The sequence below is a fragment of the Aquarana catesbeiana genome, linkage group LG04 (assembly GCF_042186555.1).
Source record: "Aquarana catesbeiana isolate 2022-GZ linkage group LG04, ASM4218655v1, whole genome shotgun sequence".
NCBI classification, from domain to species: Eukaryota; Metazoa; Chordata; class Amphibia; order Anura; family Ranidae; genus Aquarana; species Aquarana catesbeiana.
The window spans coordinates 611,658,898-611,682,193 of record NC_133327.1 but is presented as its reverse complement, the minus strand read 5'-3'; the positions used below and the strand labels follow the sequence as shown (position 1 = coordinate 611,682,193).

At 43.1% G+C, this 23,296-nt stretch overlaps 1 protein-coding gene across 1 annotated transcript in view; it reads left to right on the top strand.

Moving 5' to 3' along the window:
- The window catches only part of LOC141140773 (serine palmitoyltransferase 3-like), a 224,306-nt gene that overhangs the window by 32,502 nt on the left and 168,508 nt on the right, over positions 1 to 23,296 (top strand). The window contains exons 2-3 of the mRNA XM_073628260.1: positions 19,732 to 19,920; positions 20,457 to 20,611. Of these exons, the coding sequence (XP_073484361.1) occupies positions 19,732 to 19,920; positions 20,457 to 20,611 (344 nt within the window). The remainder of the gene's footprint in view (positions 1 to 19,731; positions 19,921 to 20,456; positions 20,612 to 23,296) is intronic.

Sequence of the window (23,296 nt, the reverse complement as noted above, 5' to 3'; positions counted from 1 at the left end):
TATCGATATCAGGAACTCCGTTACACTCCGTTAAAAAATAAGACAACAGTAAAGTTAGCCCAATTTTTTTTTATCTTGTGAAAGATAATGTTACGCTGAGTAAATTGATACCCAACATGTCACACTTCAAAATTGCGCCCGCTCGTGGAATGGTGACAAACTTTTACCCTTAAAAATCTCCATACGTTTAAAAAATTTTACAGGTTGCATGTTTTGAGTTAGAGGAGGTCTAGGGCTAGAATCATTGCTCTCGCTCTACTGTTTGCCACGATACTTCACATGTGTGGTTTGAACACCGTTTTCATATGCGGGCGCTACTCATGTATGCGTTCGCTTCTGCACGCAAGCTCGGCGGGACGAGGCGCATTTAAAAAAATTTAAAATTTTTTAATTTTATTTTTATTTTTACACTTCTTTTAAAAAAAAAAAAATGTGTCACTTTTTTATTCCTGTTACAAGGAATGTAAACATCCCTTGTAATAGAAAAAAAGCATGACAGGACCTCTTAAATATGAGATCTGGGGTCAAAAAGACCTCAGATCTCATATTTAGACTAAAATGCAAAAAAAAAAAAAAACCCTTTAAGAACTTTGGGTGGAAGTGATGTTTTGACGTCGCTTCCGCTCTGCAATGGTATGGAGACGGGTGGGCTGCCATCTTCCCCTCACTCGTCTCCATGCCTAGCAGGAAGACGGCTCCGGTAAGCAGCGGAGGACACCGGAGCCCCCTCCCGCCACCGATAAAGGTGATCTTGCGGAGAGCGATCACGTGGTAAATGGCTGCTGTTAGCCGGGGGCGCGCGCGAGTGCAATTCTGGGGGGACGTCAATGTACGCCCTCCCAGAGTTATCCGACTGCGCTGCAGCCGTCATTCAGCTATAGCGCGGTCGGCAAATGGTTAAAGCCATATTTTGTGCTCGGCATTTAGAAGCAGGAAAAAACCTTCTGGTTTGCGTTTCTGGTTGGAGCGGCTAAATGCGCATTCACGCCAATGCAAAATCTAAAAACGCGTTTTTTCCAGCCGGTTTTTCCTGGTGTCGGTACTGGCTTTGCAGCTTGTTTGTTTAATGCCCTGTTTGCATGAAGCCTTAGAGTATATACTACATATAGTATCTCACAAAAGTAAGTACACTCCCCACGTTTTTGTAAATATATTATTATATCTTTTCATGTGACAACACTGAAGAAATGACACTGCTACAAAGTAGTGAGTGTACAGCTTGTATAACAGTGTAAATTTGCTGTCCCTTAAAATAACTCAACACACAGCCATTAATGTCTAAACCGCTGCCAACAAAAGTGAGTACACACCTAAGTGAAAATGTCCAAATTGCGCCAAAAGTATCAATATTTTGTGTGGCCACCATTATTTTCCAGCACTGCCTTAACCCTCTTGGGCATGGAGTTCACCAGAGCTTCACAGGTTGCCACTGTAGTCCTCTTCCACTCCACCATGACGACATCTTGGAGCTGGTGGATGTTGGAGACCTTGCGCTCCTCCACCTTCCATTTGAGGATGCCCCACAGATGCTCAATAGGGTTTGGGTCTGGAGACATGCTTGGCCAGTCCATCACCTTTACCCTCAGCTTCTTTAGCAAGGCAGTGGTCTTCATGGAGGTGTGTTTGGGGTCGTTATCATGCTGGAATATTGCCCTGCGGCCCAGTCTCTGAAGAGAGGGGATCATGCTCTGCTTCAGTATGTCACAGTACATGTTGGCATTCATGGTTCCCTCAATGAACTGTAGCTCCCCAATGCCGGAAGCGCTCATGCAGCCCCAGACCATAACACTCCCACCACGCTTGACTGTAGGCAATACACACTTGTCTTTGTCCTCCTCACCTGGTTGCCGCCATACACACTTGACACCATCTGAACCAAATAAGTTTATCTTGGTCTCATCAGACCACAGGACATGGTTCCAGTAATCCATGTCCTTACTCTGCTTTTCTTCAGAAAACTGTTTGCAAGCTTTCTTGTGCATCATCTTTAGAAGAGGCTTCCTTCTGGGACGACAGCCATGCAGACCAGTTTGATGCAGTGTGCGGTGTATGGTCTGAGCACTGAGAGGCTGACCCCCCCCCCCCCCACCCCTTCAACCTCTGCAGCAATGCTGGCAGCACTCATATAACAACAAAAGCCTGGGGAATGCCCAGGAAAAAACCAAAGCCTACTTATCACCAGCTCGCAGACAACCGAATAAAGCTGTATAAAAGTATGCGTTAAAAACAGGGGTTTAGTCTGCATGTATTTGCAAACGCATGCGTGAGCTACGTCACCGCACCCTGGTATCTGTGGTCCTAACACTAAAATATGAGTGTCCCCACAGTGGAGGCACATCCATTCTGATGGATAAATGAGGGCACTCATACATCTATTTTCCAAAGGCAACTTCTGGATATGATGCTGAGCATGTGCACTCAGCTTCTTATGTTGACCATGGTGAGGCCTGTTCTGAGTGGAACCTGTTCTGTTAAACCGCTGTATGGTCTTGGCCACCGTGCTGTAGCTCAGTTTCAGGGTCTTGGCAATCTTCTTATAGCCTAGGCCATCTTTATGTAGAGCAACAATTCTTTTTTTTTTAGATTCTCAAGGAGTTCTTTGCCTTAAGGTGCCATGTTGAACTTCCAGTGACCAGTATAAGAAAGTGAGAGCGATAACACCAAATTTAACACACCTGCTCCCTATTCACATCTGAGACCTTGTAACACTGAGTCACATGACACCGGGGAGGGAAAATGGCTAATAGGGCCCAATTTGGACATTTTCACTTAGGGGTGTACTCACTTTTGTTGCCAGCGGTTTATACATTAATGGTTGTGTGAGTTATTTTGAGGGGACAACAAATTTACACTGTTATACAAGCTGTACACTCACTACTTTACATTGTAGCAAAGTGTCATTTCTTTAGTCTTTTCACATGAAAAGATACAATAAAATATTTACAAAAATGGGAGGGGTGTACTCACTATTGTGAGATACTATATATAAACCCCCACATGAAATAAAAGTGCTCTTGAACAGTAGGCATGATGACAGTGCAAGAGTGTACTTGCATAATAAGGTTGTGGTAAATCTAGTAGTAATTAGTCACATTCAACTGGACTTTTGTAACTTCCTGAATATGACTTAGTAACAGCCTCTTGGAGTCCCAGTACAGCAGAACTGAGGCATGGCAAAGGAGAAGCAGCACAAGGAGCCAGGGCTGGTGCAAGGATTTTTGACACCCTAGGTGAAACCTCATTTTGCCGCCCCCTGCCCTGGCCCCACCCCCTTTTCCCTGCCCATGTATACCCCACCTTTTTAATAAAGCACCCATCAAATGCAGAACCACCAGTGCCCATCGATGCAGCCTCACCAGCGCCCCTCAAATCAGCCTCACCAGCGCTCATCAAATGCAGCCTCACCAAATTCAGCCTCACCAGCGCCCACCAAATGCAGCTTGCTGCAGAGAGAATAGAGTAGGAACACCAGTGGCCGGGCGCTCTAGGCAGCAGTGCACCCTAGGCGGCTGCCTAGTTTGCCTAGTGGTAGCGCCGGCCCTGCAAGGAGCCATGATGCAGTGCAAGGAGCATGCTAAAAAGAGGAGAGAGCGGAGAGGCAAAGCAGCTCCTCAGTGTGCTGCTTCTCCTTTCTCTGTCTAGTTGCAGGAAAGGTGTAGAGGAGACACCAGCAAAGAAACATCAGGTCTTTTCCTTAGCTAGGCAGGGAATGTGTTGTGTGCCAAAGTTGTGTTAGTTTCAGAACTGGATGGGCAGAAATACAAATCCAGTGGCAGGTAGAACAGCTACCTTATATGTATTGCATCTGCATAGCTGTTTGCTTGGAGTTCAGCTTTATCTGCCTTTGGGAGGGAGTGCATTGTTTCCAATAAGTCGGCCAACTTAAAGAACGACATTGTTTAAAAAAGAAAGCAAAGCATAACCATTGTGTAACTGCAAAGAAGGAAGCAGTTTGCGTAAAAAATGAGCAATATGACTACACCCATATACATATAGAATTACGAAATATACACATAGAAACATTACCACACATTGATAATCTAGTACCTGTATATCAATCTGATCTAGAAAAAGAAAACAGACAAAACTTAAACCACTTCAGCCCCTCTTAATGACCAGGCCATTTTTTTGGGATACGCAACTGCGTCACTTTAACTGACAATTGCACAGTCGTGCAACACTGTACCCAAACAAAATTGACGTCCTTTTTTCCCCACAAATAGAGCTTTCTTTTGGTGGTATTTGATCACCTTTACGGTTTTTATTTTTTAGGCTATAAACAAAAAAATACAATTTTGAAAAAACAATATTTTTTACGTTTTGCTATATTAAACATCCCCAAATTAAAAAAAAAAAAAAAAATCTTAATCAGTTTAGGCCAATATGTATTCTTCTTCTATATATTTCTGGTAAACAAAATTGCAATAAGCGTATATTGATTGGTTTGCGCAAAAGTTATAGCGTCTACAAACTATGGGATAGATTTATGGCATTTTTATTTCTTTTTACTAGTAATGGCGGTGATCTGGGATTTTTAGCGGGACTGCGACATCACTTTTGACACTATTGTTGGACCATTGACATTCATACAGCGATCAGTGCTGTAAAAATGCACTAATTACTGTGTAAGGGGGTTAACACTAGGGGGCGATCAAGGGGTTAAATGTGTTCCCTCGTGTGTGTTTCTAACTGTGGGGGGATGGGACTGACTGAAGGGAGACTTTTCTCTGTTCGTAATTACTACGAACAGCAGATCTGTCTCTCCTCTGTCAGGTCATGTTTACATACACAAATCCTCGTTCTGCCTCTCGTGCCCATGATCGCAGGTGGCTGGCGTTCATCGCGCCCGCCGGCCATGTGCATTGTGTCCCCCGCCGTGCAGCATGCGCCTGCTATGGCTCTTAAAGGAGCCAACATACCCATACGACGATTTGCGGGAACAAGCCACTTTGCCGACGTATATGTATGTGAGCTGCTCGGCAAGTGGCTAAAGCGTTTGTTACCCCAAAAGTTCATATTCCTAATATGTGCCTGCTGTACCATGTTCTTGTATGAGAAAATATCCTGTTCTCTGTATTGCTTCCTTTGTGTGAAAACACGGGTGTTTCTGCCAGTCCCTCTACTTTCCTATCAAACCCCCCCAAAAAAAAGAAAAGTTAGCCGCTACAAATACTGTAGCGGCTGACTTTTACTATTGAGGAACTCGCCTGTCCAGGCATCCAGCGGTGTTCTCACCCGAGCCGATTCTTGAATCGACTCTCGAGTGCTGCTGCCGCTATCTTGGCTAAGGTAGACAGTTTCCTACTGTGCATGCGCGAATGGTGCTGTGTTTTCTCAATGGGCTGGCTGCAGGGATGAAGGAGGAGGAGCAAACTTCTGGCGTACTACTTTGCCGCAGCAAAGTGAGCCAGAAGTGGGAGCGGGTAGCTGTCCCCCCCCCCCCCCCCCAAAAAAGGTGCCAAATGTGGTGGGGCGCAGACAAACGGAGCTTCCCATTTTTAGGTGGAGCTCCGCTTTAAGCAGGGAAACACACGGTGGTCAGTTCTCTAGCTATGCTGGGAACAAACCTGCTCTCCTCCAATGATCAGACTTGTCCCGATATGCCTCCGCTGCACAGCCATTCACTGGGAAGCTCAGTGTGCTGCTGCTTCTCCTCCCTCCAGCTCTTATGCAGCTGAGAACAGAGGGAATGTGATCACTTATAAAAAAAGGTTTTTATAATGTATTTTTATATCAATACACAAATGTTTTGTCTCATTTCCATTTTAAACTGAATGAACTGTTTTACGTGGTGATCGTTAAAGGTGATCGATCGTTAAAGTAATTAAGTACAAAGGTTGCTGTGAATTGTCTTCTGGTTTGTTTTTTTTTTTTGTTTTTTTTTTTAAGTGGTTCTAGGTTTTTAGTTTATTGCATTCTATTGATTTAAAGCAGAGTTCCACCCATTTAAAAGTCAGCAGCTACAAAAAGTGTAGCTGCTGACTTTTAATAATCAGACACTCACCTGCCCCACGGTCCAGCGATGTCGGTGCAGGAAGCTCCGCTCTTCTCCTTCTCCTCTCCACAGCGCCGGCATTGTGATTGTGGGTGCCCGGCTGAGGCTCCACAGCCAGGCGCATACGCGAGCCGCGCTTTGATTGGCTGGGAAATCTTCTAGGACCTGTGACATGTCCCAGAAGATTGCAGGGAGGGAGGGGGGAGAGGTGATCTCCCTTCCGGCGCCAGGGGAGGAGGTGGGAGCTGGGTGCCTGTAACAGGGTACCCGCTCCCCCCTCTAAAAAAAAAATGACATGCCAAATGTGGCATGTCAGGGGGTCACCATCAACTAAAGCGGAAGGTCCATTTTTGGGTGGAACTCCACTTTAAGGTAAATAACCTTCTGGGTGCAGCTTTCCAGTTCCCCCTTTATACTTACCTGAGCCCCATCTCGATCCAGCGGTGTGCATGGGAGCCTCGGCTCTCCTAGGCCACTCTGTCTCCTCATTGGCACACACGGCAGCGGGAGTCATTGGCTCCTGCTGCTTTCAGTTACAGCCAGTGAGCCAATGAGGAGAACAGGGGGTGGGGCCAAGCTACGCTCGTGTGTAAATGGACACACAGAGGGTGGCTCAGGAGTGAGCCTGCTTGAGTGCCCCCATAGCAAGAGGCTTTCCACTGGAGGCAAGAGGGAGGAACCAGGACTCCCAGTGGGGGGATCCAGCAAGAATAGGATCGGGGCTGCTCTATGCGAAACTATTACAGAGCAGGTAAGTATGACATATTTGCTGTTTTTTTATTTTTTTACTTACTTTAGATTTTCTTTAACTTTTATAAAAATACATGATAGCTGCTAAATATCACACAGGTCTTATCACAGTGGGGAATGGGCACTACATTTCTAAACTGGCCACATGGCCCTTAGGATTTATGTTTCACAGACGCACCAGGTAACCATAGAACAAAGGTGTTTATGTATTTGTCTCCTTGTCTCGTGATGCTTCTAAGTAACTTATGGAAATTGTTTTAATAGTGAGTGGATGTGAATCATAACTCCCCTGGTTTACCTTATATACGCAAGGTGTTTTTTTTTTTTTTTTTTTTTTTTACATGGTATGCCTGTCCCAGTTATCATTTGAGAATACAATTGATGGAATGTATAGGTCTGTTAGAGACATTTTCAACAAATCTTGTTTCAGACGATATTATACCTAAAAGCACTTATTGTAGTGCAGTTTACTGATTCTTAAAGTGGATGTAAACCCAATGTCATCCTTTCTAAACTACTGCCATAGGGGTTATCTATAAGAATATACAAGCCTCCTGCATGTATCTTTACCTGTCAAATGTCTCCCCTCTGTCTGTTATGAGACCCGAAAAACTGCAGATTCTGTGGGCGGGTCTGTTGTCTGGAGCTCAGTGGGTGGAGTCGTGATGTCAGTAGACTCCCCGCCCACCTCTACACTCCCCTTGTCAATATGCATTTTCTCCTGTGTATTTCTTACACTGAACTTCTGCTATGATCTCTAACATCCAGTGAAAAGACAGGAAAGTATCCACATGACTTCAGCATGCCAAATCATGCTGAGGTGTGGAACAGCCAATCCTGGCAGAGCTGCTGAAGAAAGGAGTGGGGGAGGGAATTAAAAATTAATACATGTCTTAGGCTAGTGTACGAGATGTAAATCACCTGTCACTCACAGCAAGGGGGAGGATTTGACAAAGTTTTTCTCTGTTTGTCAAGTTTTATCTCACTGAACAATAAAAGGGGATTGCTCAGAGCTGGATTAACTCTGTGTGGCAAGACTGGGCTCAAATGATAGGAAATCGTATACATTACATTATGACATCAACAACAAAAAAAAATTTCGGGTTTACATCCACTTTAAATGTGATGGCTGCAATTCTTCTTCTTTTTTTTTTTTTTTTTTTTTTTTTTAGGTTTTCTTTCTTTTCACCTGGTGATCCTGCCAGTAAGCTTATTGTTTTTCAGTAGGACAAGTTGTCCTGCAGATGTAGCAGTTAGAGGGACGAGACAAACCATTTACCACTGGCAAAGGTGCTTACAATGATCTGATTTTATTTATTTATGTAGAACCTTTTATCCCCAAAGGAATGACATTGTTACTGTAAGGCCCCATTCACACGATCGGTCCACCTGTCCGTTTTTCAGGCAGATCCATTCGGGCCACCCTTTGACTTCCATGGGCAGGGAGATTTCAGCGGAGATGTGTCTGCTGACACCCACCTGCCATCCAATCTGACAGGATCCGATTCGTTCGCCATCCATCCTGTGGGTCTGATGAGATGAAAATGGACAGGCTGTCAGTTTTCATTGGATCTCCTGATAGGAGAGCGGAGCTCTGACAGTGAGCGGAGACGAACCTGTCACCTGCCGGCTCAGCGGGGTTCAACGGAGCAATCCTTTGCTGAGCTAGCGGAGTCCGTCAAAATGGATCCCCTCCGTGTGAAAAGGGCCTAACTGCTTAAAAAGTGTGAGCTGGAGTTTGGCTTCAAATTGTTAGTTATCTAAATCTGCTCGTCCATCTAACACTCAATCCCCCAGACTGACAACGCTGCTGTCCAAAGGTGCCCCCTGTGCTCCTTTGTCCAAAGTGGGGGCACTCTAATACAAGAAGTGTGTTACTGGCCAGATCACCAGGTGAAAACAGAGGGAAAAAGCCTAAAAAATGACAACTACTGCAGACACTACCTCTAATGATTGGTAAGCTGATATATATTACATTTTTGGTTTTAGGTTTAATACCACTCTAATCTGAAGTTATCACTGTGCAAACGTCACTGTCATTATGTAGGTTAATATCTATGGACCCCAAGCTTAAAAAAAGGAAACAAATGCAGCCACCACATCTAATGATTGGTAAGGTGCAATACAGGCAGTCCCCGAGTTACAAACACGTTAGGGACTGCCGGTTTGTTCTTAAGTCGGAAGCGCATGCGCAGAACGACAGAGACGTCATTTTCCGATGTTTTCCGATGTTCTGTCAAGTAACTGCGCATGCGCAGACATCGTTTTCCGATGTGCCCACCGTCAAAGTGGCCGCGCATGCGCAGAACGGCAGAGACGTCACGCCGCCTCCTATCCCTAAGTAGGAGTCGTTTGCAAGTCGGATGTTCGTAACTCGGGGACTGCCTGCATAACGTTTTTTTTTGGTTTAATACCGTTTTAAAAGAAATATATAGTGTTTTGCATTCATTTTGTTTCTTTGTTTAGTAGTTATGTTCAGGGCGCAAAAAATAAAATTAATCTTTCATTGTGTGTTTAGTCAAGTGTGTGTTATATGTTTACCATTTGCAACCAATAGGTGGTAAGATTGAGGCAAACTGCCATCTTTTCATGACAATACTTTGTTCCTACAGTATGAGTAGTAAGAAATAAAGTTGCATACACACTGCTGAGGGACTCAGAGCTGCGCTTAACAGCCTCCTACAGTGCATCCGGAAAGTATTCACAGTGCTTCACTTTTTTCACATTTTGTTATGTTACAGCTTCATTCCAAAATGGATTAAATTTGTTATTTTCTTCAAATTTCTACAAACAATACCCCATAATGACAACGTGAAAGAAGTTTGTTTGAAATCTTTGCAAATTTATTAAAAATAAAAAAGGAAATAAATCACATGTACATAAGTATTCACAGCCTTTACTCAATACTTTGTTAAAGCACCTTTGGCACCAATTACACCCTCAAGTCTTTTTGAGTATAATGCTGCAAGCTTGGCACACCTATTTTTAGGAAGTTTCTCCTATTCTGCTTTGCAGGACCTCTCAAGCTCCATCAGGTTGGATGGGGAGCGTCGGTGCTCAGCCATTTTCAGATCTCTCTAGAGATGTTCAATCGGGTTCAAGTCTGGGCTCTGGCTGGATCACTCAAGGACATTCACAGAGTTGTCCCATAGCCACTCCTTTGTTATCTTGGCTGTGTGCTTGGGGTCGTTATCCTGTTGGAAGATGAACTTTTGCCCCAGTCTAAGGTCCAGAGTGCTCTGGAGCATGTTTTCATCAAGGATGTCTCTGTACATTGCTGCATTCATCTTTCCCTCGATCCTGACTAGTCTCCCAGTTCCTGCTGCTGAACAACATCCCCACAGCATGATGCTGCCATCACCATGCTTCACTGTAGGGATGGTATAGGCCAGGTTATGAGCGGTGCCTCTTTTCCTCCAGACGTGACGCTTGCCATTCAGGCCAAAGATTTCAATCTTTGTTTCGTCAGACCAGAGAATTTTGGTTTCTCCTTCAGGTGCCTTTTGGCAAACTCCAGAAGGGCTGTCAAGTGCCTTTAACTGAGTGGCTGCTTCCATCTGGCCACTCTACCATACAGGCCTGATTGGTGGAGTGTTGCAGAGATGGTTATTCTGAAAGTTTCTCCTCTCTCCACAGAGAAACGCTGGAGCTCTGTCAGAATGACCATCAGGTTCTTGGTCACCTCCCTGATTAAGGCCCTTCAACCCCAAACCCTCAGTTTGGCAGGGCAGACCGCTTTAGGAAAAGTACTGATGGTTCCAAACTTCTTCCATCGATGGATGGTGGAGGTCACTGTGCTCATTGGGACCTTCAATGCTGCAGACATTTTCCTGTACCCTTCCCCAGATCTATGCATCATTACAATCCTCTCTCGGAGGTCTACAGACAATTTCTTGGACTTCATGGCTTGGTTTGTGCTCTGACGTGGCCTTTTACCTGTGGGACCTTATATAGACAGGTGTGTGCCTTTCCAAATCATGTCAAATCAATTGAATATACCACAGGTGGACTCCAATCAAGTTGTGGAAACATCTCCAAGGAAGTCAGTGGAAATAGGGTGCGCCTGAGCTCAATTTTGAGTGTCATGGCAAAGGCTGTGAATACTTCTGTATATTGGATATTTTTTATTTTTAATACATTTGCAAAGATTTGAAACAAACTTCTTAAACATATAAGCAGGCAATGCTGGGCTTTTTTACTACGTCGCTTTAACTGACAATTGCGACGTTGTACACACACAAAATGTATGTCCTTTTTTTTCCCACAAATAGAGCTTTCTTTTGGTGGTATTTGATAACCTCTGTTTTTTATTTTTTATAAAAAAAAAAAGGGACAATTTTGAAAGAAAAAACCAATAAAATTAACTTTTTGCTATAATAAATATTCAAAAAAACCAAAAACCAATTTCTTCATATGTATTCTACATATTTTTGGTAAAAAAAATCGCCATAAGCCATATATTGATAGGATTGTGCAAAAGTTATAGCGTCTACAAAATAGGGGATGTATTTTATGGCATTATTATTATTATTATTATTATTATTATTATTATTATTATATTTTTTTTTTTTTTTTTTTTACTATTAATGGCGGTGATCAGCGATTTTTTTTTTTTTTCTTTCTTTCTTTCTTTCTTTCTTTCTTTCTTTCTTTCTTTCTTTCTTTCTTTCTTTCTTTCTTTCTTTCTTTCTTTCTTTCTTTCTTTCTTTCTTTCTTTCTTTCTTTCTTTCTTTCTTTCTTTCTTTCTTTCTTTCTTTCTTTCTTTCTTTCTTTCTTTCTTTCTTTCTTTCTTTCAGGATTGCGACAGATCGGACACTTTTGACACCTTTTTTGGGACCATTGACATTCATACAGCCATCAGAGCTAAAAATAGCCACTGATTACTGTATAAATGTCACTGGCAGGGAAGGGGTTAACACTAGGGGGCGATCAAGGGGTTAAGTGTTCCCTAGGGAGGTGTTTCTAACTGTGGGGTGATGGACTGACAGGGAATACAGAGATACTGATTATTTTTATATACTGCTTTGTATGCGCCGGGATTGTTTCCTCCCCCTTTTTTGCGGCGTGTTCCGATATACGTCATCTTCCGGGTATCCACCAGAAGTGACGATGTTTTGGTTTCACTTCATAGTGAGACCTGGTTTCAGTTTCTGGTCATCGACCGGAAGTGACGGCGCCCAGCCTCTTCTCAGAACGAAGCCTGATTTTGCCCCACTTCCGCGATCTGCTGCCAGTTGTTATGCTCTCGTGTTGCGGCGCGGATCGCTGCTCTTCTTTTTCTTTATTCTTCCAGCTATTGTCATTATGTGCCTTGATAGGTGTGGCACTAGTATCCGTTTGTAATACCACTGTTCGTAATATCACTAATATCACTGTTTTTCACCCAATAATTTTAAGCACCGCATTTTTTTATTCTAAGGGAGTACAGAGAGATCGCTGTTCCTGATCACTAAGAACAGCAGATCTCTCTCTATTTCCCTGACAGAACGGGGATCTGTTTGTTTACATTGACAGATCCCCGTTCTGGCTCTTAGGACCGATCACGGGTCGCCGGCGGACATCGGCCACACGCATCAGCTCTAGCGTCTCGCCGTGGGCGCACGCCCCCCTAGAGCTCTTAAAGCGGCCGACGTACACCTACGGCGATTCGCCCAGGCGTGCCAACCTGCCACAGTATGACGGCGGCTGGTCGGCAAGCGGTTAATGATCAGGTATTTACAGTAGTTTATTTAAAGATCGTTCATATACTCATACATTGAAAAAACAATTCAATCAGAATTTTAGAATCACCAAGGCTGTTGAAAGATTATGACTTCTGATTGTATGACATGGCTATGTATTGCTATCTTAACCACTTCAATACAGGGCACTTAGACACTTTCCTGCCCAGACCAATTTTCAGCTTTCAGCACTGTCGCAGTTTGAATGACAATTGCGCGGTCATGCTACACTGTGCCCAAACTAAATTTTTATCATTTTGTTCCCACAAATAGACCTTTCTTTTGGTGGTATTTGATCACCTCTGCGGTTTTTATTATTTGCTAAACAAATAAAAAAAGACCAATAATTTGAAAAAAATAAAAGTTTTGTTTCTGTTAAAATTGTAAATAAGTAAGTTTTCTCTTTCACTGATGGGCACTGATAAGGCGGCACTGACAGGCACTGATACGGCGGCACCGATGAGGTGGCACCAATGAGCGGGCACTGACAATGGGCACTGATATGCGGCACTGATGGGCACTGGTAGGCGGCACTGATATGCAGCACTGATGGGCATTGATAGGTGGCACTGATGGGCACTGATGGGTGGCACTGGTTGGCACTGGGCACTGATGGGCGACACTGATGGGCAATGAAAGGCGGCACTGCTGGGCACTGATAGGGTGGTGCTGATAGGCAGCACTGATAGGCGGCACTGCTAGGCACTGATGGGCACTGATAGGCGGCACCGCTGGGCACTGATACGTGGCACTGATGGGCACTGATCCGCGGCACTGATATGAGGCAATGATGAGCATCCCTGGTGGCACTGGCAGTGGTAGGCATTGAAGTGGGCACTGACTGGCAGCTGCCTGGGCACAGATTGGCAGCTACCTGGGCACACAGTGGCATTTCCCTGGTGGTCCAGTGTGGATCGCTTCCCTGGTGGTCCTGGGCGGCTTCCCTGGTGGTCCTGGGTAGGATCCGAGCGGGGCTGTGCTGCTAAACAATTAGCACAGACCCCCCCTGTCAGGAGAGCAGCCGATCGGCTCTCCTCTACTCGCGTCTGTCAGACGCGAGTGAGGAAAAGCCGATCACCGGCTCTTCCTATTTACATCGGGATCAGCCGTGATTGCTGATCACGTGGTAAAGAGTCTCCGTCGTCTGACTGATTAGCTATGTTTTAGCTATGTTATATTAGTTATATTATATATATATATATATATATATATATATATATATATATATATATATATATATATATATATATATATATATATATATAATATTATATATATTAGCTATGTTTTAAGTATTAGCTATGTTTGGCTTCCATGTGTTGGTGTGTTTAAAATCTGTTTGTATTTCCAACACTCCCTTCTCCCCAGATTGCCAATACTGCATTTCAAAGATGCCCTTGGGTTTAATAGCGCTTTAAATTAAATTGAGACCTAAATGTTCCTTTATGGTTGTGGTATGATACTGACATGCTTTCCTGCTTGTTAAAAAATAGTCAGTTTATAAGTGTGAAAGATAAAGCCGGTATTGTAAATATCATACAAAGCTCCTGGTACAGGTTTACCAACACAATTTTGTGCAAGGCCATACATTTCACCAGTCTGTGTAGGTCTGGTGTCACATTTGGCACCTTTTTAGGGGGGTGGGGGGAATGAGGACTCATTTGCGACAGGTCCCCTTCCCTACTTCCGGGGGATGGGCCGCGCCCCGATCTCCTGGAAGTTTGGCCCCCCTCTTCCTTCCCCCACCACCGGGCCAAATAGAAAGTGTAGTGCGCTTCGTGGATGCGCAGTGCCAGGAGTGAATGCCTGGTTCCTTTACCAGGAATGGTGGCGGCAGCACCCGGGAGTCGATCCGAAGATCGTCTGGGGTGCTAAAATCGCGGGCTCCCAGGACAGGTAAGTGCCCTAATATTAAAAGTTAGCATCTACAGTATTTTTATACATTTTGGACCTCCTCTTTAACCCCTTGCTTGCAGGGCACTTTCACCCCCTTCCTGCCCAGGCCAATTTTCAGCTTCCAGCGCTGTCACATTTTGAATGAAAATTGCACGGTCATGCAGCACTGTATCCAAATTATTTTTTTATCATTTTCTTCACACAAATAGTGCTTTCTTTTGGTGGTATTTATTCACTGCTGTTTTTTTTTTTTTTTTTTTTTTTTTTTTGTTAAAAATAAGACCGAAAATAAAAGTTTTTCTTAGTTTCTGTCAGTAAATTTTGTAAATAATTACGTTTTTTTTCTCTTTCACTGATGAGGCTGCACTGATGGGCACTCATGAGGAGGCACTAATATGCCGCACTGATGGGCATTGATGAGCACTGATAGGTGGCACTGATGGACACTAATAGGCGGCACTGGTGGACACTGATAGGTGGCACAGATAGGCGGCACTACTGATGGGCAGCACTGGTGGGCACTGATTGGTGTCATTGATGGGCACTTATTGGTGGCATCTTACTGGGGTGGGGGGCTTTACTGTAATCGGGGCACTGATGATCAGTGCCCTGATTACATGTCCAGGTGTTCCCTGCGAGGACATGCCGCTGAACGGCTCTCCTCGCCACACACTTTGTCAGTGTGAGGAGATTAGAGGCGATCAGCTGTGATTGGACACAGCCGATCACATGGTTAAAGAGCCGTGTGATCGACTCTTTACAGAGATCAGGATCACGCCGTGTCCAAGCAACACGCTGCAGCCGCAATACGCACAAGTGACTGTTTTGGGCGGCGTCCTATGACGTCCACCCAGAACGAGAGCCGCAGATTCCCTCCGTCATTTGGCGGTTAAAGTGGGACTTTAGTCAGAAAATTAAGTCCTGCTAGATCACTTCAGGCTGGCCCCTTTAGCAGGTATAGCTATGTAAAAGATTAAAAAGAAGTGCCTATACTGTTAAAGCAGGTATAATAAGGCTTACCTGTAGGTAAAATGAATATCTTCTAAACCTTCATGGTTTTTTGAGATCTTCATCCTGCATGCATCCGCTGATGTCTTTGGCGCATGCGCTCTGAAAGTCGGGCATACCTTCCCAAAACTTCAGAGCTCCTTACCGGAACACAAGATGGCAGCTTCCTTGGCTAAAAACAATAGGAGGGTTTACTTCCACTTTAAATATACCAGTGAGAACCTTTTGTATCTGTGCTCCCCGCCTCTGCAGACTGTTATCGGTTAGTCCCCATTCACACTTTCGAACGGGGCTGTTAGCGATTACATGCAGAAGACACAGCGGAGATTCCGAGCAATTAGCTGCACGCCGAAGCCCCATTGAATACAATACAATAGGAAGGGCTGCTCACAAGTAATCTTTCATGGAGTGATTACATGCAATGATCAGCCCTGGATGCTGACAGTGTGGCGAGCAGCTTCTGCCCCCAGCTAATCTATCGGAATCCCTGGCAAATGACAACCGGGGTGATTGTTTGAAGTTTTTGATGGTATGAATTAGGAAAAAATCTGATTGCAGAATGATATTTAACAAAATCTGAAGATTTCATATCCATCATATGTCTGTGCTGAAGGGTAATCCTCGGTTGCGAGGATGCCGGCACAGGAGAGGTGAGTATGTAAATAAGTAGAAAGACGCACGCATCCTAGCTGTGTAAAATCTGACTGTAGACATACCTAGAACTCAAATTTAGGTGAAAGGTGAACGTCTTAGTCACTTAGTAACAGTGATGTTACTACAAACTACAGTAATGTTTGTAGTAGAGTGGTTTCCAATTCTGTGGCTGCTATGTAAGCTACACACTAAACATCCAGGCTGAATATTCATACACAAAAAATAACCTTCAACCCACTGATTCCCCTGCTGCCTTGGTTTAATACTGTAATTGTGAGCTACAATAAGAATATCTGAAAATAACTATTTGTTTATTGTGATTTATTTAAAAAATAAATATTATCTTATCTATCTATCTATCTATCTGCAAATTAGTCATAATTCTTTCTAAAGACCACTCATCCCAAAAAAAAAGAGTTGAAAGGATGGAGAAAATAATCAGACCAACACAGAGATATTAATCAAGTGAAAATTAAAGCGGTGTTCCGCCCAACAAAAAAAAAAATTACAGATACTACAATACTAATACAATGCTACAAATACTGCTGGCTTTTAATAATAGGACACTTACCTGTCCTGGAGTCCAGGGATGTCGGCACCGCAGCTGATGTTTCTATCAGCTGTCGGGTGCTGCCACCACCATTGCAGTTAAGGGTACCCGGCAGTGTAGCCTTACAACTTCATGTTGGGAACCCTACTGCGCATGCGCGAGGCCCCGCTCCTCTCTCCTATATTGTGACTATCAATCACTGTAACAAGATAAGGGGGTTTATTTACTAAAACCGGTGCAGCTGTGCATGGTAGCCAATACGCTTGTTTAATTAAAGTGATACTAAAGTCTTGTTTTTTTATTTGTTTTAAAATAACAAACATGTTATACTTACCTGCTCCGTGCAGGGGCCCAGTCCCTCTCACTCGTCACTGACTTTGACAGCAGTGGCAGCCAATCAGGAGGGAGAGTCCTGGACAGTCGAGTCTCTCGTGCAACATCGTTGCATCTAGAGGGTTCTCGGGTAAGTCATAGGGGGCTGCTGCACACAGAATTTTTTTTTTTTATCTTAATGCATAGAATGCATTAGGATAAAAAAAAAAACCTTCTGCCTTTTAGAACCACTTTTAGCCTAGACAAAAAAAAAACCTGGAAGCTGATTGGTTTCTATGCAGAGCTGCACCAGATTTTTCACTCTAGTTTTAGTAAATCAACCCCATGGCATACCAGTCCATAGACTACATTATAAACATATGGGGGGTTATTTACTAAAGAAAAAACCACTTTGCACTTCAAGTGCACTTGAAAGTAAAGTCGCTGTAAAACCGAGGGGGACATGCAAGGAAAAATAAAAAAGATTTTAGCTTGCACATGGTTGGATGGTAAAATCAGCAGCGCTTCCACTCATTTCAGATCTACCCCTCAGATTTAGAGCGACTGCACTTCCAAGTGCACTTGCAGTGCAAAGTGGATTTGCCTTTCATAAATAACCCCCATGGTGTCTTTGCGATCAATGTGTCGGGATCCACGCCAACATCTGGATCAGAATGATTGATAGAACACTATGAAGAAACAAATCAAATTAATAAATACTAATCGTACAAATCAAAGGTTATCCCCCAAAACAGGAATGCAAGCAGGAAAAAAAGGGAGGGTTGTCATGGGATCACATGATTTTATTCAAGTTTATAGAAGCTACTAGATTTAGCATGATAGCAACAAAAACCTGGTAATGCCCAGGAAAAAACTCCAAGCCTACTTACCACCAGCTCGCAGACAACCAATTAACCTGTCTAACAGTATGCGTTAAAAACAGGGGTTCAGTCCGCACGCATTTACAAAACGCATGCGTAAGCCACAGAGCCACGTCACGGCACCCTGTAATCTGTGTTCCTAACACTAAAATTTAGGTGTCCCCACAGTGGAGGCAACGTATTCTGGTGGTTAAGTGAGGGCAGATGGACTGAAGGGCGCCTACCCCTTCTTACAGGTACAGGACACACCAAACACCCAGCAAATAGCACAATGGGTGCAAAGGTGCTGGTGTATTGGTGGACCAATACACACCTCAACGTGATTTCAAAAACATTGCCACTACCCTCACTTATAGCTGGCTATCGCAGTAAGAGGCATTGGAAGGCCACTAACAGATAACAACAATTTTATAGAAGCTACTAGATTTAGCCTGAGCATCTAGACCAGCCTTTTTCAACCAGGGTGCCTCCAGGTTTCTTCAGGGGTGCCTTGGCAAAATGCTTAAATAAATTGCCCAAAAATTGTATAAATACCAGGAGGTGGATCAAGTCTGCCTTTAGTTACCCAAAGCCACAAGTTTTCATTGTGTACCATTAAGACTATCTAGCTGCCGGCGTCCTAACAACCAATGACATTGATAACGAGGATGTCAGTCGCTTGCACACCGACCCTGCCCAGCTCCATCAGCACTGGGGTCACCTTAGTTGAGTGATGGGGAGAAACACTAGAATACTAGTCAATACCAGTGTGCAAAGGTGAAGAATAAATCACCTCTAACATTGGGTGTCCTATGTGTGTGGATGTTGCTGCATTATGTAAAACTATTAGAATTAATTTTAGAATGGGGTACCTTAAGTTCATAATTTTAAAGGATGCCTTGACTGAAAAAAGTTTGAGAAACACTGATCTAGGCTTCAATGAGATCAAAGAATTCTAGTTAAGTTAATGGATGCTTCTAAACTTATTTTTTTCATTTGGGATAGAGTAAGGGCTGGGGGGGGGTTGGTTAACTGCTGTTAGGTTTATTTTTGTCCCATTGGGGACCTTCACTTCCTGTCCCATAGCCAAAACAGGAAGTGAGAGGAAATCCCTGCAAATTAAGGGAATCTCTTGGGGACCCCCAGATCACCAGAACTAGTGTCACCATTGGAAAATTTCCCCTCAATTACTTTTCTGGGGACAACCCAAAATGTGGGATTTTCTTTTACTTTCACTTCAATGATAATAATAAACAGGACAAGTACAGAGGGTGAATCTCCCTAATGGGGACACAGACAGCAATAAAAAACTGACAAGCGTTTTAATCCATCTCGACTCTATCGAAAATTTTAAAGTTTTGCCTTTATACTTTAAAGTGATTGTAGGGTTTTTTTTTTTCTTTTTTTAAATAACAAACATATCATACTTGCCTCCACTGTGCAGCTCGTTTTGCACAGAGTGGCCCTGAATCCCGTCTTCTGGGGTCCCCCGGCAGCTCTCGCTGCTCCTCCCCACATCTGATAACCCCCCTCACTTCCCCGAGGGGGCTACCTTGCGGGCGCACTCCCGAGGCCATAGCCGCCGAATGCAGGACTTGGCACCGCCCCCGGCGCACCCGCGTCATTGGATTTGATTGACAGCAGCGGGAACCAATGGCTGCGCTGCTATCAATCTATCCAATCAAGAGCTGGGAGCCCGTGGAGAGAGAGACAGCACTTCCCCGCGACTGAATGAAGGGGTTCAGGTAAGTAAAACGGGGGGGCTAGGAAGTTTTTATTTTTTGGGGGGGTTTTTTTTTTTTTTGTTTTTTTTTTACCTTAATGCATTAAGGTGAAAAAACACGTACCTTTACAACCCATTTAAGCCTGGACATCAAGGCTTCAATGCGCTCTGGACACAGAAGGGTTAAGGTCATGTTATTTGGATATTTTACATGCTGATTGTGTTTTACCAGGTCTCTTATTTCCTTTTCTCTCTCTTTACAGAACGGAAAACCAAATTGTGGTCTGTACAACAGAGAGTTCAAGGAATCCTTTGAAGAAGCTCCATTGTACGTTGCGGTGTTCACCTACATAGGCTATGGTCTTGTCACTTTATTTGGCTACTTGCGTGACTTTCTGAGAGCATGGGGACTAGAGAAATGTCATATGGCAGAAGAAAGGGAAGAGCAAAAAGTAAGAACTAAACATGCCTACATGTAATATATTAGTAATTTTGTATTTCTTAGGCTTGTGTTGGTCATTAAAATCTGGAGAAGTGAAACATGTCTTTGCTGTCCATAGAAATCAGTCCAACTTTCGAAATTCTGTTAAAAATAAAAAATTATAACTGCTTTGATTGGCTAATATTGGCAGCACACTGGGGTTGATTTACTAAAACTGTAGAGTGCAAACTCAGGTGCAGATCTGCATAGAAACCAATCGGCTTCCATGTTTTTTGTCAAAGCTTAATTGAACAAGATCATTTTAGAAGCTATTTGGCTACCATGCACAGCTGTAACAAGTTTTGCACTCAAATTTCGGTAAATCAACCATTCAGTCTTTACCGGTTTTACATTATCGGCTGCATTGTTTGCATTGTTTTTGGGGTTTCAATTAATAGACACTTGCCTATAGCAAGCCCAAATATATATGTCCACCATGAAAGTCCACTAGTACATAAATTCACAGCAGCCTTTATTGTTAACTAAAGAACATGCATTTTTATGTAGGACTTTGTGCCTCTCTATCAAGACTTTGAAAACTTTTACACAAGGAATCTATACATGCGAGTCCGCGATAACTGGAATCGGCCTATCTGCAGTGTACCAGGGCCGCATTTTGACCTAATGGAGCGGGTGACAGATGATTACAACTGGACATACAGGTGACTTATTTTATCATTACCAGTCTATATAACAAACCACTCACTAGTCTCAAATACTATTTGTGCTAGAAAAAAAAAAGGTGATGTCCACAGTAACCAGCCAGTCTTTCTTCCATTATCACTTGAATGTAATTGATTTCAACAAACAGCACGTCCAAATGTATTTCCTCCAGTTATATACTGGATTTGTCCCTGAAAACATTTTCGGTGAAAAATTAGCATTATTTTAGTTGACTAAAATACAACTAAAACCAAAAAAAATTCAGGTGATTAAAATACGACTAAAACTAAAATGATATTTTAGTAAAAAGACTATGACTAAAACTAAATTGAAATTTGACATTAAAATTAACACTGGTTATAGGCATAAGATCCATTTTAAACCAAAGAAATTACCAAGGTGTGCTTCTTTCTTTTGTCATTGTCTTAAAGCGGGGTTCCACTCAAATTTTTAACTTAATCTTACCCCCTTCAGTTAATTGCATAGATGTTCAAATGCCGCACGAAAATTTTTTTTATCGCTGTAATTACCTTTATATTGTACTTTATTGTGGCACTTCCTGTCTCTCCTCCCATGGGAGTAGGCGTGTTTATTGCCTTTCCCTGGCGCCGCACTGTCTCCTGGGAGCTTAGTGTCAGGCTTCCCAAGATTCAGTGCGGGAACAATGATCATGCGGGTGAACAAGCTGTGAATGAACAGCATTCACCGCATACAGGAAATCAATGCTTGTGGGCTTCACATGCCCACAAGTAAGATGGAAACAGCCAGCATCACATTTTTAAAGTTATTCTTCAGTACGAAAACAGACAGAGGCGGAAATATTACACCCAAACTGAGTATTATTTTGGGATTATCAAAGTGTCTCAATGACCTAAAAAAAAAAAAAAAAAGATTGGTCGCCGGACTCCCACTTTAAATAAGAACTATCTGTATTGCCCTACAGCCACTCATCGTTTTCAGATGTACTCTGAAAAATGACAGTTGATGATAAATGTTTGAGTCTAATTGTTTGCTATGGGGAAAAAAGGACAGCTGTTATGGGTTTGGGTAAGCTTTAGCTAGTTTTATGTTAAAAAAAAATCCTGATGGATAGATTTATAGGAACTGTTTGTCCTGGTGTTCATATCTTGTTGAGCCTATTGACTCTAGGAGATGAGCAATAAGGTGTAATAACTACCATACTCCTCGCTCTGGCAGGCTCCCTTCATCTGTTTGTCCACTCCACCCGAAGCCTCTTTTTTTTTAAAGCTGGCTTTCGAATTTCTAAAGATCTGTTGAACGTGCATGCAATAATGCCATCATTGTTTTCATAATTAACAGATTATTGATGGCTAACGACATAAATGGTACATTTTTCGTCAATCTATTACACAATCTGGGGTTACATTTTAGCATGCGCTGTAGATTTTTTAAAACTGTTTTTTATTCTATTTTTTTGAAAATTTTTCTAACATCAATAAAAACATCCTAAAAAAACCCACATCTAACCCATGGTCACATCACAATTCTAAACAATTTCAGCATTAGTATACTTGATACAGCAACATCTACTTTACCCAAACTATTCCCAGATATTTAAAAATACAAAGATGCTCCGTAGCAAATAGTGTATGTATTAAAAAAAAAAAAAAAAAAACACTTTTCATTTAATTTTTTTTTCTTTGACAGTCCTTCCTCCACTAAGAAAAGGTTCCCAATCTCAAACATAGATTTAGAATGAAGCTAGAACTTGATGCGTCTAACTATTTTCTCCATATTTTTTTCAAACCTCTGAGAGTTATTGCGATGAGCATAAGTAATTTTTTTTTAAACGTACAGATTTTTCCAGGATGGTTAGGTGAAACCCAGCGAGATGCTATCAGCTTGGGTGCTGTAAATAGAGATGTTATAATAGCCACTGTCTGATCACAATCCAGACCACTGGAATTCACATAACCCAGAAGACATAAAGCTGGATCTGGGATCAGCATGGTATCATATACAGAATTTAACACATCCAACACTTCCTGCCAATACTGGAATAGCTTCGGGGATCTCCAAAAGAGGTGCATAAAGGAGCCAGGAAATTGAGAGCATAGGGGTGGGATAACCCCTATACAGAATGAAAATTTGGGTCACTCTATGAGTGGAAGATAATGAAATAAGCTAAACATTCTGTAATATTTGATCCCATACATCACCTAGGGTCACATCAATATCTGCCTCCCATCTTTGCCTAGATGGAACAGTAATGTTAGATCGCCTTTCAGATAACAATTGCGTATAGACCTTAGTAGTAAGGCCCTTCATGGTGTTTGCACTAATTACAGTGCCTTGAGATAGTATTCATACTAGGGTTGTCCCGATACCGATACTAGTATCGGTATCGGCACCGATACCGAGCATTTGCCCAAGTATTTGTACTCGGGCAAATGCTCCCGATGCTTCCCCCGATACCTAAAAGTCAGCAGTGATCGGCGCGTGGGGGAGATACAAGATTCTCCCCCAGCGGCTTTCAGCTGCTTTAGTGACACAGCGGTGATCGCTCACCGCTGACTGTCACTGCATTATCCTCCATGCCCCCTCCGTTCCTCTGTGCCTCTCCGCTGTCCCCCTCCGTTCTTCTCTCTTTTTCTGTCCCCCTCCGCTGTCCCTTCCGTTCCTCTTTCCTCCTCTGTGCCTCTCCGCTGTCCCCTCCGTTCCCC